This window comes from Falco rusticolus, chromosome 19, assembly GCF_015220075.1.
Source record: "Falco rusticolus isolate bFalRus1 chromosome 19, bFalRus1.pri, whole genome shotgun sequence".
Lineage (NCBI taxonomy): Eukaryota > Metazoa > Chordata > Aves > Falconiformes > Falconidae > Falco > Falco rusticolus.
Window position 1 is genome coordinate 2696528 of NC_051205.1, and position 20942 is coordinate 2717469.

The 20942-nt window shown below is 51.0% G+C and overlaps 1 protein-coding gene across 2 annotated transcripts in view; it reads right to left on the reverse strand.

Annotated features, from left to right (window-relative positions):
- Positions 1–501: 501 nt before the first annotated feature.
- The window catches only part of SMG5 (SMG5 nonsense mediated mRNA decay factor), a 31875-nt gene continuing 11434 nt past the window's right edge, over positions 502–20942 (reverse strand). Inside the window, exons 5-22 of one of the 2 annotated variants that reach the window (XM_037370906.1) lie at positions 20539–20628; positions 19125–19214; positions 18162–18240; positions 17436–17561; positions 16914–16982; positions 14520–14728; positions 14238–14375; positions 12449–13150; positions 8335–8504; positions 7975–8050; positions 7113–7288; positions 5917–6075; positions 5638–5697; positions 4631–4790; positions 4155–4245; positions 3435–3509; positions 2979–3117; positions 502–2573 (exon numbers count right to left, since the gene is read on the reverse strand). In XM_037370906.1, coding sequence (XP_037226803.1) covers positions 2490–2573; positions 2979–3117; positions 3435–3509; positions 4155–4245; positions 4631–4790; positions 5638–5697; positions 5917–6075; positions 7113–7288; positions 7975–8050; positions 8335–8504; positions 12449–13150; positions 14238–14375; positions 14520–14728; positions 16914–16982; positions 17436–17561; positions 18162–18240; positions 19125–19214; positions 20539–20628 — 2693 coding nt within the window. In that variant the 3' untranslated portion in view covers positions 502–2489. Of the gene's footprint in view, positions 2574–2978; positions 3118–3434; positions 3510–4154; positions 4246–4630; positions 4791–5637; positions 5715–5916; positions 6076–7112; positions 7289–7974; positions 8051–8334; positions 8505–12448; positions 13151–14237; positions 14376–14519; positions 14729–16913; positions 16983–17435; positions 17562–18161; positions 18241–19124; positions 19215–20538; positions 20629–20942 lie in introns of those variants that run through there. The other variant, XM_037370907.1, reaches the window with a different exon arrangement.

Sequence of the window (20942 nt, forward strand, 5' to 3'; positions counted from 1 at the left end):
CAGCACCCCCCCAGCCAGGGGCAGAAGGGGAGGGGGCTGCTCTCCACTTCACCACATCCTTCTGGCCAAGTCCCACAAGGTGATTCTCTCTTTTTTTTTTTTTTTTTCTTTCTGTTTTCTTCTCGCACCCCATCCAGCAAAAATAACGAGCTCGACAAACAAATGGCTTCCGCTAAAAACACTGGAGGAAAGAGCGACTGACAAGCCCCGCAGCCCACCCAAGGTCTCCGAGACCCCCTCAGCTACGAGTCCGAGTCTTTGCCCTGCTGCTCCGCTTGCGTCGTTCCCTTGGCTTAGCCTAGAAAAGCACCACAAGTTTTGGGAGAAGCTGCAAAAAAGGAAAAAGGCTGTCGGGAAAAGCTGCCGCTATCCCTCTCCTCCCGCTCCGGCTGGAACTGGGAGCTCGGCCGTTCCGCTGCGCTACCAGGCTGCGTGCTGCAAAGGAACCGAAAGCGGGATAGAAATGAATCCTCCGCGACTTGTGCTGGGCTTTTCTTCGGGTTTTTTTTGGTGGTTTTTGTAGTTTTTACCTGCAAACAAGGAACGTCCTGCCACTCCAGTACAATGCACCGCGCTAGGAAGTCTGCACAGATCGTACGTTACTTGTCTCGCCGTATTTACGACCCTTTTGTAGCAGCTTCTGGCTGGCCCATGTGAAAAAAAACCACCTTAAATGTAGAAGACTAGCAGTGGGGTTTGGTTTTTTGGGGTTTTTTTTTTTTTGTTTTTTTGGTTTTTTACTTGCATAGCTGCTGTTAGTCCATGTGGATGGAGACAGCTGGAGTCCGTTGACACAGATGAACTGGGAAGAGGCCGTTCAGCCCATCTCCCATCGCTCTGCCGTCCCGGAGCGACCCGATGCTTCAATTCCAAACATCAGCGTGGGACAGGGGGGGCAGCCATGGGTTGGGAGGTGCCGTCGGGATCGGGGTGCCGTCGGGATCGAGGTTTGAAAGGTCCCTCACAGGTCACACGGGGAATGAAGCTTTTCCAGTAGCTGTCCAGGTAGCATCATCCCTTCTCTTTTTTTTTTTTTCTTTTTTTTTTGGGGCAGGGATGCAAAAAGCGCTGAACGGTTTTGTGAGCTCGGTCCTCCCGGGTAGCGGCAGTCACCTTCTGGCTGCCCCGGAGGGATGTGAGGAGGGGGGATGCGATCAAGTTCCGTCACCCTCTCTACAGCATGGCATAGCAGCAGGGGCGCGTTGGAAAAGCCAGAAGAGAGAATGGCTTTGAGATCCTCCTTCCTCCTCCACACCTCGTTGCAAGATTAAGAAGGGGGGGGGGGGTGGGGGGGGGGTGGGGGAGAAACAAAAAAATAAAAATATATTTAAAAAAAAAAAAAAAAAAAAAAAGAGGAGACATTTGGGTCCTTCGGAGGTTGTTTCAACCCCACACGGCTCTTCTCTCTCTTCCAGCAGCTCCGCGGGATTCCACCCCTGTTCTCCAAGGTCTAACGCAGGAAGGGACGAAGCGGGAGGGCTGGGGAAGGAGGAACAGATCCCAGATCCTTGTCACCTCTCGCAAGCAGCCCGGCCAAGCTCCCGTTGCTCGTGAAGCAGCTTGGAAGGAGAACAAGGGGGTGCACCGAGCCCACCGGGGCGCGTCGGACTGGCCAAGAGCCCTTTGCACTGAGCCCGTTCCACGGGGGACTGGGAAAGGAAATAAATATGCTTGTTCAAAGAAAAAAAAAAATTATATTAAGAGCTTTCCCCCCCCTTGTTAAATAGCATAATTGTTTCCTTTTCTCTCTTGACACTGGAAGAGTATCCAGAACCCCAAAGAACTCCGCTTTTTTTTCTTTTTGAGTATTATTTATATATAAAAAACCTAAGGATTGAAAGGAAAAAAAAAAAAAAAAAACCAAAACCCTAACCCTTGAAAAATAATTAATTCAAAGGAAGAAAAAAAAAATAAAAAAAAAAAAATCTGCTTTCCTGTCAACAGATTGCCAAACAAGAGCTAAACACTCTTTGGATCTTCTTTCCCAAGCTAGGAGGGCTCCGTTTCTGCTGCGCTGGTTTGGTTTCACGTCAGTCCAGTCCACTTGCTCCAGAGGCCGCCTGCCCATTTGAGATGACCAAGCAACAAGCTTCGGGAGGAATGGGGGGGGGGGATGAAGGACTGCCCGTCTCTCGCCCACCTCTGCCGACTGGGAGAAGGGCAGAGCTCTGCCTCGGCCGTGCCGAGGTGCCTCTCTCTTCTCAGAGCACTTGGCGCCGTCGGAGATGTACAGCCGTCTGGTCAGGATACAGGTGGAGGGTTGTCTGTGTGCGTGCCCAAATGGGATTTTTTTTTTTTTTTAATTTTTTTTTATTATTATTATTATTATTATTATTATTTTCTGGGTAGATATTTTTGTTATTGTTGCTGCTGGCTGCTGCTGCTTCTTCGTGTCTAAGTGTCGCCTGGATTTTTGTTTCCTTCGTTCAGACGCTGCACGTTCCGAGAGGGGGAGAGAAAGGTACACCAACCCGATGCCTTTCTGAACATCAGCCCATCTCTTTCCACTGCTTGTAGAACTCCAGAACATTTTTTATTTCTACACTGGCATTGGCGGCTGCCTGGATGGCAGACTGCAAGCAAACAGAGACAAAAGAAAGTGGGTTTTGGTGGTTTGTTTTTTTGGTTTTTTTTTCCCCTTGCCCTGTCGAGAAGGCTGCCCATCACGACTTGGAGATTCTCTGGCAGAGTTTTCCAGAGCTAAAACGTCCAAGTCTTTGGGCTAAAATTGCCCTGGCACGAGAATGACTTCTCCCACCTCCCCCAGGGGTACTTGGCACCGCAAAAGCACAAGCAAACAAGGGGCCTTCAAAGAAACGGGAATCACGACTTGTAAAGTGAATTTGGGAAACCCAGGACACTTATTACCTAAGGCAGAAAATGTGGGGGGTTTTTAAGAAAAAAATTCCCTGCCAATCAATCGGATTTTCATCTTGCTAAGAAGCAGAAAGGTCCGGCTCAGCCGAAGAGCGACTGACCTGCATGGGCGCTGAGAACGTGCTGGGGTCCTCCAGCTGAAAGCCCGTGATGATGGTAACCATCCCCGTGGTGTCGTCCTCCCCGCTTCCTTGGGACACTGTCAGTTGTTTGCAGCTGTCCAGTATTTTATAGAGATTCCTGCCAAACAGACGCAAGGCGAGAGGGGAAAAGTCAGCAGGAAGACCCCTCGTCGGTGCAAACGCTTTCGTGCACGCTCAGGAGGACACGCTGCCCGTTGAGGGCTTTTCTGAGACCCTTCTTAGCACCAAGCGTTGGGTGCCGTGCCAGACACACTGATGGGTGCCCTCACGCTCTCGTTAGGGAATTTGATAATTACTCACTCACACAGAGCACCAAATGGAGCAAGCTGCACCTTGCTCTGCTAACACCTCCCCCCAGAGCCACCCGCCTGCTGGGAATAAGGCTCGGACATCTCCAGGCGCTCAAAGTCTTACCAGGCATCTAAGTCTTGTCTCTTCAATTTATGCCTCTCGAAGCTCTTCCCAACATCTTTCTGGCACCGAATGTACCTAAGGAAAGACGAGAGTCACCGAGCTCAGACAGCGACCGTCACACAGACTGGAAATGCTCCGCAGCAGCTCCACCCGGTGCTGCAGGACCCTTGCGCCGCGCTGGCTTTTAGCAAGCAAAGGAGCACCCAAAGGTCTGCCCGTGGAATCCCCTGGGAAATCCCTGGGGTCACCCCCCCCCCAGCACTCAGCGCCGCTCCGTGCCCCACAAGCGTTTCAAAGCCACCAGCCCTGACACAGGCCGTGCAGGTGCAGTTTGTCTGCAGAGGAACGCCGCGGTTTGTCCCTCTGCAGCTAACCCGGGCAGTGACAGCGCTCCCACCGCTCCCGGCGCATCGGTAAAAGGTGCTGCTCGGCTTCCTACACCAATACAGATGCAACTCCCTCTGTTACTCGGAAGCAGCAACATTTCAAAGCCGAGCAGCAACTACAAGCACATCTGGAGAACCAGCTGCCAAATCCGTTACTTCACCCCCTCCCCCCTCGCCAAGAGCATTCCTGAGGCCTGGCTTTTCCCTTGGCCCGCTCCCTCGCTCGGCTCCGAGGGATGCGCAGCCTGCTCCCACCACTGGCATCTTCTTCCACCCCCCAAGTACACCCAGCTCAAACCCAAGGGCAAACCGCATCTCGCTCTCCCCCTCTCACCTGTTTCCCTTTTTAAATTCTGCCTCCAGATAGCGGATGCTGTCCCGAGCACCTGCGTTCTCTTTTTTCAGGAAGTCCAAGCCATCGATCACTAACAGAGAAAGAAAGAAAAAAAAAAAGGAGCAAACCCATCTGGCTAACAGCTATACTTTTGCAAACGAATCCAGATGGGTCAAGAATTCCTCCTCCCACCGAACCGTCTCCGAGGCACGGCTGCCGCAGGAGGCAGACGAAGCGGAGGGTGAGCTCTTTTTCCAGCTGTTCTTCAACACGCTATCGTTAGATTCCGAGCATGGGCCACACATAAAAAAGGCTCCAAAAATGAGACGTGGAAACGGTGTTTCAGCTGCTCCAGCCGAAGCAAAGGACAAAAGCAGCGGGAGAGAGAGCCACCCCCTTGCCCGCAGGGCTCGTTTCCTAGCGGGGAGGGAATGAGGGGAAGGCAGGCTCAGCTGCGTGACGCCGAGTCCTCATACCTGTGCGAGGGATGATGATGATGAACCTCCCGCTGGTGGCCAGCTGCTTGACAACAGCCAGGTGCTGGCAGAGGGCCTGGGTGTCCGGGACGAGATAAGGAGACATGGCTGACTGCGCTTTGGGCTGCTGCAGACTTCCCTCTAGCTGCGAAACCTCCAGCTGCAAAAACAAACAAACAAAAAAAAAAAAACCACACACACAGAGGGAGAGACGCTCGCTTCACATTTACGTTGAAACAAACAATCGAACGCGGTGAGGCTCGCCCTGCAAAGCTCCATCAGGCCCTTCCAACCTCTCAGCACACGCAGCAGAGGGCTGGATGCAGCCAGTGGGTCGGGGGGAAGCGACCGTCCCGCTCCACGCTGCGCCTCGGGGCACTTCAGTGTAAGGAGGACGTCAAAGTATCAGAACGTGTCCAGAGGAGGGTGAGCAAATGGTGAAAGGTCTCAAGGGCAAGACTTAGGAGGAGTGGCTGAGGTCACCTGGCTTGTTCAAGCTTGGAGGAGAGCAAGGCTGAGGGGTGCCCCCATCACCCAGGGGTGCCCCCATCACCCAGGGGTGCCCCCATCACTGCCTACAACTTCCTCACGGGGGACAGCGGAGAAGGAGGTGCTGATCTGGTGACCAGTGACAGGACAAGGGGGAACGGAATGAAGCTGCCTCAGGGGAAGGTCAGATCGGACATTAGGAAAAGGTTCTTCGCCGAGAGGGTGGTGGGCCACTGGAACAGGCTGCGCAGGGAAGTGATCTCAGCGCCACAGCTGTCAGAGTTCAAGGAGCATCTGGACACCGGTCTTTGGCATATGGTTTGGTTTAGGCAGGCCTGGGAGGAGCAGGGAGTTGAACTCGATGATCCCTTGTGGGTCCCCTCCATTCTGCGACTCTTTGCAGAACAGATTTCGTGCCTCTGTGTGGGAGGGGAGCAGGGCTCCCCCCTTCCCTCCCCAGTTTCAGACATTTCAGCCACTACCCTGCCAGTTTTCAGGCTGGAACCAGCAGCTCCTACCTGCAGTCGAAGCTGAGCCATATCTCTCATTAGCCTGTTCCGACGAGCTTCCTCGGCAGCCTAGTTACAAAAACAAACTTCCAGATCAGTTAGCAGGAAAGACGCAAGCTGACACCAGCACGCGCTTCCACAAACAGGGGGAAAAGGGGACGCCTGAGCGGCTTTAAGGAGCAAAACTTTCACCTCCCACCCAAGATCTGTGCTTACAGTCACGCTCTAACAGGGATGCCCAGGAAATCGTGCCGAGTACGGAGAAAGAGCCCACCTCTGCCAACTCACCATGTGAAACTGGGCTTGAGCCTGGTGCAGCAAATTGTCCTGCTCGGACTGTGCTATGCTGATGAAGATCCCAAGCTCCGAGTTGAACTGCAGGATGCTGCCTTGCAAGTGGGTAATGAAGTGGCCAAAGCTCCGAATGCAGCAAATCCGAACGACAGACTACAAAGAAGCAGAGAGGCCATCACCAGTTAGGTCTCCCCACGGGGCTTGGAGCCTGAACCAGCTCCGACCCTGCAGCTCACGCATTTGGAAAAGGCAGAAACTGTTATTAACAAAAAAATTAGTAATAATCCAAAGGCAGTATTTCTGATGGAAATGTGCTTCTGAAGACACAGACTGCAGGAAAGCCTACAGTTGGACAGAAAGCTTAGAAGTGCTTGCAGGCCCGGCTTCCCCAACTCAAGAAAACATCACCAGGCTCCTACCTTCCTCACTATAAACCTCTCCTCAAGCCCTCAGCGCTGGGAAAAGGAATCAAATAAACCAACAATCTACATCTGATTTTGGGGCAGGCATGAGCCTTGGCCGGGTTGCCGAGCAAAGGCAGCCAAAGGTGAGCTCCGGTGGGATGCGAGACCACCGCACTTCGCTCCAGCTGCCCCCACGACTTGAGATGACATTCAAGATGACCGAACGCGGGTCCCACATCACGCGTTAGAGCGGTGCCCTCAGGTCAAGGCAGAAGATAAGATGGTCATGTATTCCCCACTCCAGGGAGGAGAACTGCCCAGAAATGCTCGCCTTGGCCCTCTGTGCCTGGGAGAACAGAGAGGAGCGCTCTGCGAGGGCACAGAGTGCCCCACAAAGTGAGATTTCACCAATTTTCACGTTTACTAGAGATCCTGCGGCTCCAACCAAATTCCCTTCATCCAAGGCAGGGTGGAGACAACTCCTCTGCCCCGACAGGGAGGACTTCACGCAGCAAAGCCGTCAACATGCGGCTCCGCTTCCTTTCATCATGACTCCAACAGGGAAGGGAAGGCGAGGCAGTTTTCTGAACACTGATTTTTGGGTAGACAGGTGACTGCAGCCACCACCACCGCGAACCCATCTCGGATTCACAAGTTGGAATCAGTTTGGGGTCTTTTTTGGCGAGAACGAACCAGATCTTCATCTGCACAGCTGAGCCAGGCTGCACCTCCAGAAATGCAGGGAAATGCAGCTTGTGCCAAGATTCAGGCTTTACCCGGACTCACCTCCTCAACTGCTGAGAAAATGGGCCGGTCCTGCTCGAAGTTAAACCTCTTGTGTGCATTTTTCAAAGGGGGAAGATTTCGCAGGGCCACGTCTTCTGGGAGCAGCAAGTTGGCTTTCAGGTCTGGGAGCTCAGCACCACTCAGAATGTCCTTGACTTCATGACACAGGGCCAGCCCTGGAGAGGATGGAGGGGAAATAGAGCAATAAACGATGGCTTGAACCAACCGATGTGGGGACAAAGAGGAAAACTGCTTGAAGGCACAGTCTGTCACGATCAAGGGCAAAGGATTTAAGTCACACATGTACTGTGCTGAAGGATGAACAAGGCCACCCACAGTACTTGTCCCAGCCAACCCACTGAGGTGCACCAGTTCCTCCAAACTACAGTTTTTCGGATCAGCTTTCCCATTTCCCCCAGCAGAGAAGCATCCCTGTTTAAATCAAGCTTCTCATGACCCACAGGGATCTTTAGGCTTGAGGTACAGGGCGCATCGTCAGCATTTGGAGCTTCAACACCGGTTTCCACGACTGCCATGACAAAAATCACACCTTTACTTATGGCCTTGACAGTTAATTCCAACGGTGTTGGCCACCCAGGGAGTTCAGACACACAGGTGTGAGTGTTTCAGTGTATTGTCAACCATATATAATGCGTTAATAGGACTAAAATCTACGGGGCGGTATTTAACTGGAATGATGTTTAAACAAAAAAAACCAACACATGCACGATGTCACTTCCCATCGTGCTTACAAGCAAACTGCTACTGGCAAATCTCTCACCCCAGGATCTACCACACACCACGGAAATCACTGGTGACTAGGCTTGCCGAGCCATTACATTGTCACTCCCTTCTCCAGTACCTGATTCCTGCAGGTCTGCGGCAGAAGGCAGAAGGTTCAGGAGCACAGACAGCCTGTTCCACAGGCTCTGAGAACTCTGCAGGAACAAAACACAAAAGGCCACAGAAAACATCAAGACAGATGTATGCAAGAACCTGGCTGCCTGGGCTTTCCAGCCTCTTTCACAGACGTCCAAATGCTTTATGAAGAGTAAACTTGACTACGCTTCCTGGGTCCAGATTATCCTAATTCACCGGGTGGGGTATTTAACATCACCTTCTGTCCAGGACTGGGACAGCGGCTCCAATAAACCCCGAGCATCCCAGCCTGGGGGGACTGAACAGACGCAGCCTTGGACTGAACACCAAGCACAGTTCCCACCTGAGCACACATGATGATGAGGTCCGTGTTTGTCCTCAGCCAGTCCAGGAACACCTTGACCGTGAGCAGCAGCCCTTCATTGGTCACTATTTCTAGCTTCTCCTGAAGAGATCGCTCGTTCCTGCAGGATTTGTTACTTGAAATGCTTTCCTCAGAGTCAGACACATCATCTGGAAAGTGAAGGGAGAAGTAGGATGGCAGGCATTAAACCCTTTGAGAAGCCAAGCCCTACTGGTACGAGAACAGCGCTGGGTTGGCAAGAGTTGAGTTGAACTTCTCGGTGCCTCCACACGTCCTCACAAAACCAGTTCCCTGTCCCCTATGCTGCTGCTAAGAGCGTATCACTGTTGCATTTTCTTCTTCGTTGGGAGAAGACCGCTAAAATCTCCCTGTGAAAGTCTGACAGGCACCTCAACCCCTGCAGCAGCCTCCAAGGGGCTCAGGAACGGAGCAGGAGGAAGCAGCCCACGCTGACCCAAGGACCGTATCATTTACCGCAGAGAACAGAGCCAGCCATCACCCTTCAGGTCAGCAGGCGCCAATCTTCAGGCTACGTGAAAGAAAACAGTAAGGCTATTTTACGAGCCAGGGCCTGGGTGATTTTAAATATTGAATATGCTTCGCGATCTTGTCATTCTACAGACCCGAGGATCTCAAAGCCACCGCTGATGAAACGCACGCCAGCTACACGAGTGACCCGAGGTCAAGGTGGAAGCAAGCTGGGAATCAATGAGGCATTTTGCTACAGTCCCTTGGTTTAATTGCGCCGCTTCTGCCTATTAGCACGGCAATTATCATTCAATAAAGCCCCAGAAACAAAAAAAGGGAGGAAGTAATTTATTCCGGAGCCATCCCTGATAGGGTGTGAAGACCATTAAATAGCTTGAGTTTTCAAACAACGCAGCTGAGGCAAGGAAAGCTCAAAGCTAAAAAGCACAGGGGTTAGTTCGCTCAGCCCGGCTCGTTCAACCCCTCATTTGTTACATCTGTAAAGGTATCGTGGCCGCAGCATTCAAACACCGTCCCGGAGCTGCAACATCTGGGTAAGCCATTGAAAGAAAAATGTGAAACAAGACCAGAAAAAAAAAAAAAAAAAGAAATCATTTCTTTCTTCCTTTACCCCCGTCTCTTTCACGTGGCTGGGAAGCAATGCCGGGAGTCAGTAAACATTAACATGATCTAACACTCCCCCTTCCAAATCCTGAACCTTGCCAGTGCTGCAGGCCCAGTGAAGTTGGCAACACGATGCAAAAAAAAAAAAAAAAAAAAAAAGTTTCCTTGCTCCAGGGAAGCCAGGAGGAATGACAAACAAGACCCAACAGGCCCATGTGGTTGTATCTGAAATATAAACAACTCCCTGTAGTGCATCAGATCTCCCTTTCAAGCTGGTTGGTTGGTTTTTTTTGGGTTTTTTTTTCCCCAGAACATTACTCGGTTGTGTAAGTTGCACGATAAGAAGAGTCATTGCAGCTCCACCTGCCGTGCATCTGCAGCCTGCTTCAGCCCCGAGCGCTCAGCGGGTCACAGAATGAGGCCCCCAACACCTCTTGCACAGACCTGGGTCACGCCTTACACAAAATTCCAGACTGGTCAGGGTGGGAAGGGACCTCTGGAGATCATCGAGCCCAACCCCCTGCTAAAGCAGGCTGCACAGGACCACGTCCAGGCAGATTCTGGACATCTCCAGAGAAGGAGACGCCGCAGCCTCTCTGGGCAGCCTGTGCCAGGGCTCTGCCACCCTCACGGGAAAGAAATTTCTCCTCATATTCAGATGGAACTTCCCGTGTGGCAGTTTGTGCCCGTTGCCCCTTGCCCTGGCGCTGGGCACCACTGAACGGAAAGCCTGGCCCCATCCTGCCGGCACTCACCCTGAAGGTATTTGTAGACATCGGTAAGATCCCCTCTGCCTTCTCCTCCCCAGGCTGAACAGCCCCAGCTTCCCCAGCCTTGTCTCATCAGGGAGATGCATCAGCCCCTCATCATCTTCGTAGCCTCTGCTGGCCCCTCTCCACCGGTTCCCTGTCTCTCTGGAACTGGGGAGCCCAGCACTGGACACAGCGCTCCAGGTGCGGCCTCCCCAGGGCAGAGCAGAGGGGGAGGATCCCCTCCCTTGACCTGCTGGCCACGCTCCTCCTCATGCCCTCCCAGATCCCACTGGCCCCTTGGCCAGCAGACAACTGCTGGCTCACGGGCAACTTGCTGCCCACCAGCACTCCCTGGGCCTTCTCTGCCCCCCAGCAGGTCACCCCAAGCTGTGCTGGTGAGTGGGGCTGTTCCTCCCTGGGCGTGGGATCTTACGCTTGCTTTGGTTGAACTTCCTGAGGTTCCTCTCTGCCGGACTCTCCCGCCTGCCCAGGTCTTGCTGAACGGCAGCGCAGCCTCCAGCCGCTCCTCCCAGTCTCGTATCACCAGCAAACTGAGCACACTCGGTCCCTGCAGCCACGTCAGCGATGAGCAAGTTGAAGAGGACGGGACCCAGGACTGATCCCAGGGGAACACCGCAACCCGCAGGCCTCCAGCTCGACTCCGCGCCGCCGGTCACAGCCCTCTGAGCTCTGCCCTTCGGCCAGTTCCCAACCCACCTCACTGTTCGCTCCTCTAACCCACCCCCCCGGGCTAACCTAGGAGGAGGTTATGGGAGACAGTGTCAGAAGCCTTGCTGAGGTCAAGGTAGCCAACGTCCACTGCTCTCACCGACCCAGCCAGCCACTCCACCTAGCCTATCCGGTTGGCCAGGCAAGGCTTCCCCTTGGTGAAGCCACGCTGCCTACTCCTGGTAGCCTTCTTTTTCCTCCACATGCTTAGAGATGACCTCCAGGCTGAGCTGTTCCATCACCTTTCCAGGGATGGAGGCGAGGCTGACCGGCCTCTGGTTCCCTGGGTCTTCCTTCTTGCCCTGTTTGAAGACTGGAGTGACACTGGCTTTCCTCCAGTCCTCAGGCACCTCTCCTGTTCTCCGTGACCTTTCAAAGAGGATGGAGAGTGGCTTAGCAGTAACATCTGCCAGCTCCCTCAGCACGCAGGGGCACATCCCATCAGGGCCGTTGTGGGTGTCAAGTCTGCCTGCACGATCTCTAACCCATCCTCCTCGACCAAGGGAAGATCTTCCTTTCTCCAGACTTCCCCTCGTGCCTCCGGAGCCCGGGATTCCTGAGGGCTGGCCTTAGCAGTAAAGACTGAAGCAAAGGCAGCGTGCAGGAACTCTGCCTTCTCTGTCACATTTGGCACCAGGGCACCCACTTCACCCAGCAGCGGGCCCACGTTTTCCCTAGTCTTCCTCTTGCTACCGATGTACTTGAAGAAGCCCTTCTTGTTGTCCTTGACATCCCGCAGCGAACGGACCTCAGCCTTCCCCATCGCATCCCTGCACACTCTGACGGCATTCCTAGATTCCTCCCATTCTGCCCCTTTTTCCACATTCTGTAAACTTCCTCCTTCCACCTGAGTTTTGCCAGAAGCTCCTTGGTCGTCTACGCAGCTCTCCTACCCCCTTTGCTTGACTTCTTACTCATAGGGATGCACCCAACTTGAGCTCGGAGAAGCGACGCTTGAATATTAACCAGCTCTCCTGGACCCCCTTACCTCCTGCAGTCCTAACCCACGGGATTCCTCTGAGAAGGTCCCTGAAGAGGCCAAAGTTAGACAAGCTCCTATAAAAGCTTTGCAGGTTGAGAATCTGACATCTCACAGAGACCTTCCCAGACTGCACCTGCACTGTCCACCGCCAGAAGTGCTATGAAGTGTCTGATTCCAGAGATTTCACATGGGAAAAGGAAGGCAATCCAAATTTTTAATACCTGCTGGAATTATCCTCTGTATTACCAGAGCTGCTCAGCACTTAGCCTGTTGAGCAGAACAACAGGTAACCCTGGCTGCTGCAGGTGTTTCCCCTTGGTGCACACATTCCTGGATGTCAGGCAGTACGAGCAGAGCTCCTCCTTCAAGAAACACCCAAGACTTGCCCAGGACTTGGGCAACCTGCTCCTCCAAACCTGCCCAAAGGAGAACTTGCACCACGAGACGGAGTGGATTTTACAAGCAGACTGCTACAGCTTGCAGTTTTCTACACAGAACTGCAACACCAAACACTTTGAACGAAGCTGCTGATCCTTACCTTGCTCTGCCAAGCTGGGCTTCTCCAGATCTCCATTGACACACGGTTTGCTTTCTATTCCATCCTTCAAGACGGGTGGTTCGCTGTTCGGTTTCAGAAGGATGTTGCTGAAAGTGGGAGCCAAGCGAAAGCAGCGTTTGGTCTGAAACAGCTGGGTGGACATGGCCTGGAGATTACTGGCTATGCTGGCATCGTTAGTGCTCAGGGAAGCTGGCCCATTGACTGCTGAATCTGGAGCCTCAATTTTAGAGATGCTTGGGCTCCTGGAGTCCCCCAGCCCGCTGCCATCCACACAGTTTTTTAAGGCCTCTTTAGGCCCACTTTTGCCTCGGCCACTTCCCTCCTCCCCCGGCTCATCCTCCATGTCCTCCAAGTCGGACCGAGATTCTTGGCTGTTCATGTCAGAGTCCGTCTCCACATCAAAAGCAGCTTCTGCTTCCTCATCGCTCTTCTCTGAGCCACTTTCTGAGCCATCACTGCCCTTTATGGAGCCCTGGCTGGAGTCAGAGTCAAAGCCCTCACTCAGGTCGCTCTCATCCATCTTCTGGGGGTGACGGCGGCGACGCAAACAGGAGAGGCGGGAGTATTTCTTGCTTTTCTTGCACTCATTCTTCCGTTGCTCCTCGCTGGGCTGATGATTGGCCAAGTCAGCTTCAGCTTCCTTCTCGATCGAGTTCAATGGCTCCCGTAGTTCCTGGTCATCTGCAAGCATTTAAAATGAGACCACAAGTTAAGAAAGTCCCGGTGTGTCACACAGGCTGCCTGCCAGCCCTGAACCTGAGCAACCAGCCGTGCAAACTTCAGCCATCACTTCTATTAGTGACTTTAACCAGAGAAGAAGTAATGGCAACCCTAGGAGAATGACTCACTTTCTAAAAGGTGCCCAGAAAGACGTGGGAAGCCTGGATTCCTACTGCCCAAGCTGTGCTGCTCCGTTATCAGGCAGTGCCGAGCGCTGCCTGACCAGCACAAAATCCACGACTGAATTTTCCATCTTTTCCCCAGCTTTCTACAGGCTGAAAGCCAAGCGACCCACCAGGCAGGGCAAGGGCATGTGCCAGTCAGCTCAATAAAACCAGCCACTCCACCCTGTAACCAGACTGAGTTGACCTGATCCTCTCCTCGACTAACAGCCTCTCCAGCAGCCCTGTGTCACCTTGACAGCTTCAAAACCCATGCAAGGGAGGAGTCATTCATTGTTGCTTTTCAGCAGGAAAACTCCAGTCTGGCTTTCTGTGAAATATTACAAATTGACTGTTTGCAAGGGAAAGATTCAGCAGTTTTATTCTCCGCTCCACAGGATCCCCTGGAAACTAAAGCCCTGGTTTTGTCCGAGCGGAGGTGAGGTGTGCTGAGCAGGGCCTGCCTCCCTGAGACACTGTTCTGCCAAGATGTTTCACCTGAGATCCTCTCCTCAGCGGAGGAGAAGCGAATCCAGTAAATAACAGCAAATAGAGAGACAGAAAATAAGGAGCACAGTTTGGAGTAAACACATGATGAATGAGATGCCAAGAGATACAGAGAGATAACTCCTTACAACAAGGAAAGCAACATTTTTCATCCTGTGATGATTCTGATACTCACAGACAGTGTCTAAGTGGAGGCTGTCTCAGCAGATTATCCACTTTGGGGATTTCAGCCCAGCAGTCAAAGATCAGGAAGTCTCTAACGCCACTCAGGCACTACACTACAAAACCCATGCCGGGGAGATTTAGGAAAGAAAAGTAACAGCCAGCCCTACAGGCAGGCAGCTGGGGAGAGCCAGCTTATACTGTCTCCGTTTTCTTACCTGTGCCATCACTCTGAAAGGCTGGAACTGGGTTTTCCCCTTCTTCTAGCTCTGCCTGCAGGCGAATATTGACGTGATTTATCAGGTGAGAGAAGAGGGCCAGGGTGAAAGCAATGGCTGCACTGTACTGCTTTGAACCTGCAACAAGACAGCACAGTGAGGCGGAGGAGCGTGACCACCAGTCCAAAAGATGAATGCCAATTAAGACACCACCTTCAACCAAACAGGACTGCTGAATGTCAATCACTACTTTTCTGAAAGGCTGAATTAAGCACTGATTACCTGCCCTCTTGAGGCTGTGAACGCTCATAAGGCAGATGATCACCATGCGAAAGATCAGGAGATCCGGAAGGAAGGAGTAGCCGCTCTCATACTCTTCTTCATCTTCACTAGTTGAGCTCAGATTAGGAGGAGAGGGCAGGTAGAACAAGCACAGGTTGAAATCCTCCAGCACAGACTGGCAGAGAGATGTCAGCTCAGAATCCAGAGAGCTTAACAAGAGGAAAAAAACCAAACAAGAATTATTCTTCAAGGCTCGAGCTCCTGGCAATGTCTGCATGGAAACGGAGGCAAAACTGGCAGTGAGGCACTAGGCAGGATGAAGCACCAGGGAATATACTGCAGGCAACAACGGCTATGGGAAACAAGCGAGATTGATCAGATTATGTTTTCCTCCCCAAAGCTGCTCAACAAACAATAACCAGAGCACATCCCTGCAAAGAGATGGGTCACCAGCAAACAGATGACTTTTTCCCTGGAACTAAAGCAGTAGCCATTAGGACACAGAGGGCACTTCAATGCTAAAGGCAGCGAAAGGTTCAGATCCACTGCTCAGTTCAAGGATTTATATTGCAGCGCACAAACTGGGGACTCAACTTTTCCTCCTCCCACGTCTCTCATTTGCAGCCCTGTAAGAATATTCCAAAATCCTCTGTAGCTATCAGCTACTCCAAAGGAAGCACCCATGCTATTCGGTATGGGAGTCTCCTAGTTACAAAGTAAACCCATGTGCAAATCATCTAGCAAATACTTTTCAGAGGTTAACACGCTGAGGAAACTGAAGTAGTTTCCAATTTTCTTATGCGCTAAATGTGTGTTAAGCAGATATTAAATGAGCCTTGAAAGTTCCACTCTGGTATAAGTCAATATTTGAAAGCTATTCCCATACTGGGCTGCATTAGCAGGGGCACAGCCAGCAGGTTGAGGAAAATTATTATCCCTATTTGGCACTCAGGAAACGGCATCTGGAGTACTGCGTTCAGTACCTGGGGTCCCCAGCACAAAAAAACCCCGACCAAACAAAAAAAACCCCCACCAATAAACTGGACTTAGTCCAGCAGAGGACTGTCAAGGAGAATAGAGAACATGATTTATGAGACAAGGCAAAGAGAATCGAGTTTGCTCAGCCTGAAAGACAGAAGGCTCAGGGGGTATCATCTTCTCTTTCCATAGAATCGTTTAGGTAGGAAGAGACCTTTAAGATCAAGTCCAACCATTAACACCGCACTGCCAAGCCCACCACTAAACCGTGCCCTTAGGTGCCGTATCTACAGCTCTTAAATACCACCAGGGATGGTGACTCAACCACTTCCCTGGGCAGCCCATTCCAACGCCTGACAGCCCTTTTGGTGAAGAAGTTTTTCCTAATATCCAATTTAAACCTCCCCTGGGTGCAACCTGAGGCCACTTCCTCTTGTCCTACCACTTGTTACCTGGGAGAAGATGCCAAATAGGTGGTTATAGAGGACTGAGTAAGACGCTTCTCAATGGTGCACAACAAAAGGAAGGGAAGCGATGGGTACAAACAGCAGAAAAGGAAATAGAAACTAGATGCAAGGGAAAAAAAAAAAAATTCCACAGTAAAGGTGGTCAAACACTGGGAGACCAGAGAGGTGTGGAATCCCTGTCCTGAGATCCATTCAAAACTCAGCTGGATAAGACTCTGAGCAACCTCGTCCAACTCCACATTTGTATCTACCCTCACAGCGGACCCTGCTCTGGGGGAGGACTGGACCCCTGGAAGGTTCCTTCCAACTTAAAACTACCCCACAGTGAGTTTAACTGTATCCTGTGTATAAAGCCCTTTAAAACACCTGCTCTACTTCAAGCAGTAGATTAATTTACAATCAGCTGAAAACGAGACAGAGGGAATCCAAGGGGGGGGGGGTGGGGAACCACACAGCTGTACAAAGCTTTCCACTTATTCTAACATGAACAGGTTATGCTATTTGTTTCTTTGAACGAGGTATTTGGTTACACATTTCCAAATGCAATGAACAGCCCTGCACGCGTACCGACGATACCTCTTTGCTGTCCTGTCAGCCTGAACCCAGCGCTTGCCAGGAAAAAGCATCTGATGACTGAACAAAGCAAGAAAACACCAAAGGCACAGTACAGCACAGAGGCGAGCTGCGAGGCTCAGGAGTTCGACATTCACTCAGCTCCTGGCTTGATTTAGCCAGAGGCGCGAAGTATTTAACCCTTCGGTATTTCAGCCTCCCTTGGAAGGCAATCTTCTTTGCTCTCCCAACAAGATTAGAAGGCTATAAAGTCTTGGACCTAATGGCAGAAAGCCTCAGCACAGGCACTGTTACCCTACAGGGAACAGTCTCTTCCGATTCTGAATGCCTGCTGCTGGGAGTTACCAACAGAAGATACAATCTGCCGTAACCTTACCTGCTCTTTGGCTGCAAAAGACTCTGCAGGTACATAAAGCTCACCAGCAACCTCTTAATGTCTTTGCCTCTAAAAAGATTGAGAGAAGAAAACTGTAAAGGAGGTGTCACCGAGAGGGACCAGACTAACAGAGCTCTATTAGTAGGTAAATCAGGTCACAGTTGAAAAATGACATTTTGATGAAACTGGAGAAAAGGCAACAGCTTACACACTGCCAACGTGCACCCGTATGCCTCAGCCCTCACCATGAACAGTCACCAGCTCCAGGGGAGAGTGAGAAAGTCTCTCACCCCCAGGTCTACACCTAGGCAGCATTTAGCTTTTCTCCTGAAATTACGAGCTGAGAGATCAAGAATGAGATGTAGACTGGGGGTCTCAAAATTCCAGAAACAGTCACCGCCTCAAATGGGCCATCTACCAGTTCCCCCTCCCCAGAAAGACAATACTCTCAACCCAGAGGATGACACTGGCGGGACTGCAAGCCCTCAGCCTGCATCCCTCTCCTTTCCTTTTCCCTCTTACCGTTTCTTGCTTGGAGACAACTTCCTGGTTTCACATTTCTTCAACTGCTGATACATTTTGGCTGCTTTGTCATACAGCCGCTTCAGGTTCCCATAGGCACCTTCAAAGGACACTTCAGACTGGATGCTGAGAGTCCAAAAGAGAACACATCGAAAGTTACTTTGCCACAAGGTTGCTCACGTTTTATGGCTTGAATTCACCAGCAAGTTATTCAGGCATCTGAGCATGAAGACAGTTACTTGGTGCTTTTGTTTGAGCATGCTGGGCTACTTCGCTCCCACTGATGTCTGCAAACCCCACTTCAAGCCGCACCACAGCTCCAGCTGCAACGTTTACACGCCTTTTCAAATCTGGGCCTCAAGGCCGTGTTCAAATAACTGAATTTCACCCACTTCACTCCTCGAGGTGCCTCACTCACCACCTCCACCCCCCCTTCAAACCTGGCTCTCTAGCACAGGCAGAGGGCTCAGATGAAACCCTGCCTTCCCAGTGCAGCCTTGCACGTATTATTTTAGCAACCAGCACGATCGTTTGATTTGACCAAGGCTCCTTCTTATTACCAGTCCTGCTCGAGGGTGAAATAAACCCATCTCTCCTCCCCCTCCCCTGAAACTCATCCACTGAAAACAATCGCAAGTCCAAATCAAAGGAGAAAAGAATCTGGCACCGGCAACCACAGCGCATTGATTCTCTGTCCAGGAAGCAGAGATCCTCAAAAACACTCACCAACGTAAATAGCAATAGGTAGCCTCCACATTGTAGTATTTGCTCCCTGCTAATGTCCCCAGCTGGTTAAAAGGCATGCCTGTCATGAAAGAGAGGGGCAGTGGAATTAACTTACAATTCTCCAATGTCCCTGCTAGAAAGCAGATCCTTTCCCTCTCACTACGTTTCACACAGGAGGGAAGTCAGGAGACAAAAACAGTAGCAAAGCTGCAGTACAAAGGTCTTGACTACTCAATCTTTTTGCCACCCAGGAATTTTTCCCTCTTTTATAGTGCTTTTCGATCCTCCCCAGCTTCCTGCCAGTTATCTACACAAGAAAGCAGAGCAAACAACGTTGCTGCCCCTTCTTCTGTATTAATAATGCTATGGCCTTGACCCTGTATTCCTCTCGACACAGACATCGTCTTATCAGGATCTAAGAGTTCTGATCCAGCTCACTGTGGCACATAAATTTTTGTCACTTATTGATATTTGGGACCAGCCTGTCAAACAACTCTGTGAAAACTCTGCAGAGACAGCACAGAGAAAACATTTCTCTGGAACTGCACATTTTAAGATAAGCCAGGCCCTCAACTCTTGCCACGTGTTCTCACAAGGTAGTCACTTCTGAAGGAGAAAGCAGCACGCGAGGTTATTTTGCAGGGGTAAAAAGAGGGAGACAACCAGACGACAGCTGGATCTTCCCTTAGCTAGACAAGCACAACTTTCACCGATGTCTGAGCTTCTCCAAGGTTATCAGGTGAGTAAGTTGAGGTCATTGGCAAAGAGCACCTTTGCTTTAACTCCTCTCTTTGGCTTGCCAGCAAAAGCGATACTCAAAGGAGGAAGGAATTTTAACCAGAAGATAAAACTACTCCTCCCCCAGCAGCAGGATAGAAACTTGACCAGCGCAGTATCACAAAGTATTGTTTTTAGGCTGCAGCAACACGATTAACAAGTAAAAATTCACGGTAACTCACTTACCAATTTGTGGTGCAACAGAAAGGGCTTGATAGTAAAACCGCTCAGCCAGCAACTCCGTGTCCACACCTGCCAGCTCGTTCTGATAGCGAGCTGAAAGAAAACCACATACCACACATCAGAAACCAGAAGGCAGTGTCTTCTCTCCCCGTCTGCAGAGAAGTACAGTTTCCCTACAGATTAAAACCACCACAAAACTAGAAATACTGGCCAAGTCGACAAACCCATCAAAGAAGAACTGCTCCTGGCAAAACACAGAAATGTACAGAGTTTGCCAGGCCCATTTGAAGCCCTTCTATTTTAACTGCATTATTCTGCACATCACAATCCCTGCCACTTCAAGCAAAGGGAATATCCCTCAATGCTTGTGGCAGCATGTAAGCAAGAGGAAGACATTCTTCTGTTCCATGCGTTAAGTGCTGATTCATTTATCCTTGAAATAACTCAAGAGTTGTGCTTCATTTTCCAGTACCTCAAACCAACTATATTCTACTACAGCGGAGTGTGAAATCTAAATCAAGTCAGTTGACCTAATAAAATCTCTGGCTGTGGATAGACTGGACCTAATTTATTTATTTTACCTTTTTCTGGACAACAGATGGCATTTTGGAAACCTTAGGTGAAAGCATTGTGAAGAGGTGAGCACGTTTCTCTCCCACCAGTCAGGTAAGTCATTCTTACTACCCCCATGAGACATCTATTTGCGATGCCATTTTTAGGCTGACTCATGGGCAACAATAATGCCAAACAGTTTTCAAGAGCTCGAAGGCTGCTGCGTGTCAAACACATTTACCCGTGCCACACTTCCCATAGCTGTTTTTCACACAGTTACATGTTTTCTCGCTGCCTTCACTCCCACGTGTTCACAAGCGAGCGAGAAGTTGACACACTTACCGCATGCTCCCAGGAGGTCGTGACTGCGGGGTAGACATGCCCCTGCTATAAAAAGGATGACACGCAGCCAGACACAATAACAAAGAACCTGGGGCTCTGCAGTGGCCTATTGACGTTATTCATTAACAAACCTGATTTTCAGTCACACTCGTGCTGATGACGGCGGCTCCGTAAGGCGACCGACCTCACAGCGAGTCTGAACGGAGAAGCCAGCCCACCAAGTTTCCTTCGCACCATCCAAACAACAGAAATAAAAGCAAAGGCTTCCGTTCCTGCATTGCTGTGGATGCAGCTGCTTATAGCAAACTCCTCATCCACTTGCCCAAAAACAAAGCTTCAGTTTGTCGCAGCTGGGTTAGCCGTGAGGATTTCAGCTTAAACCAATTAGTGACAAACGTGTCAGAAGGAAACCAGTGTCTGCCAGTAACTACGGCTGGTGACTAACGATGACGGACTCAGCACTGTACAGGCACCATCTTTTTAATGATTTAAACGTTGCCCTGAAAGACAACGCTGTTCTTACCTAGATCCCCCAGATAAACCAGACATCTGTGACACGCCATCTGCGCCCACTCCATCTCCTTCTCCGATGCAGACACAGGTTTCTTGCAGCCTACAGGAGAAATACGAAGTCACAAACACCATTTAAGTAAAAGCTGCTGGAAAGACACACGAGCAGCCCACACCTCTGCCCGAGACACCCAACATTTCACCAGATGAAAACAAAGACCGCATGGTCAGGTCACACTGTTGGTTGCCACCTGTGGCACCTTACAGACCAGCACTGGTTCACTCTCCTTGCCAAAATGTGGCAAATCAATGTAGAAAATACACCAAGGGGGAGTGGGTGAGCATCAGTGTCTCCAGTTCCCTGCTGGCTGGGGCAGTTTGTGTCACTGCATCACTAAGTCACTGCAATGACTGCCA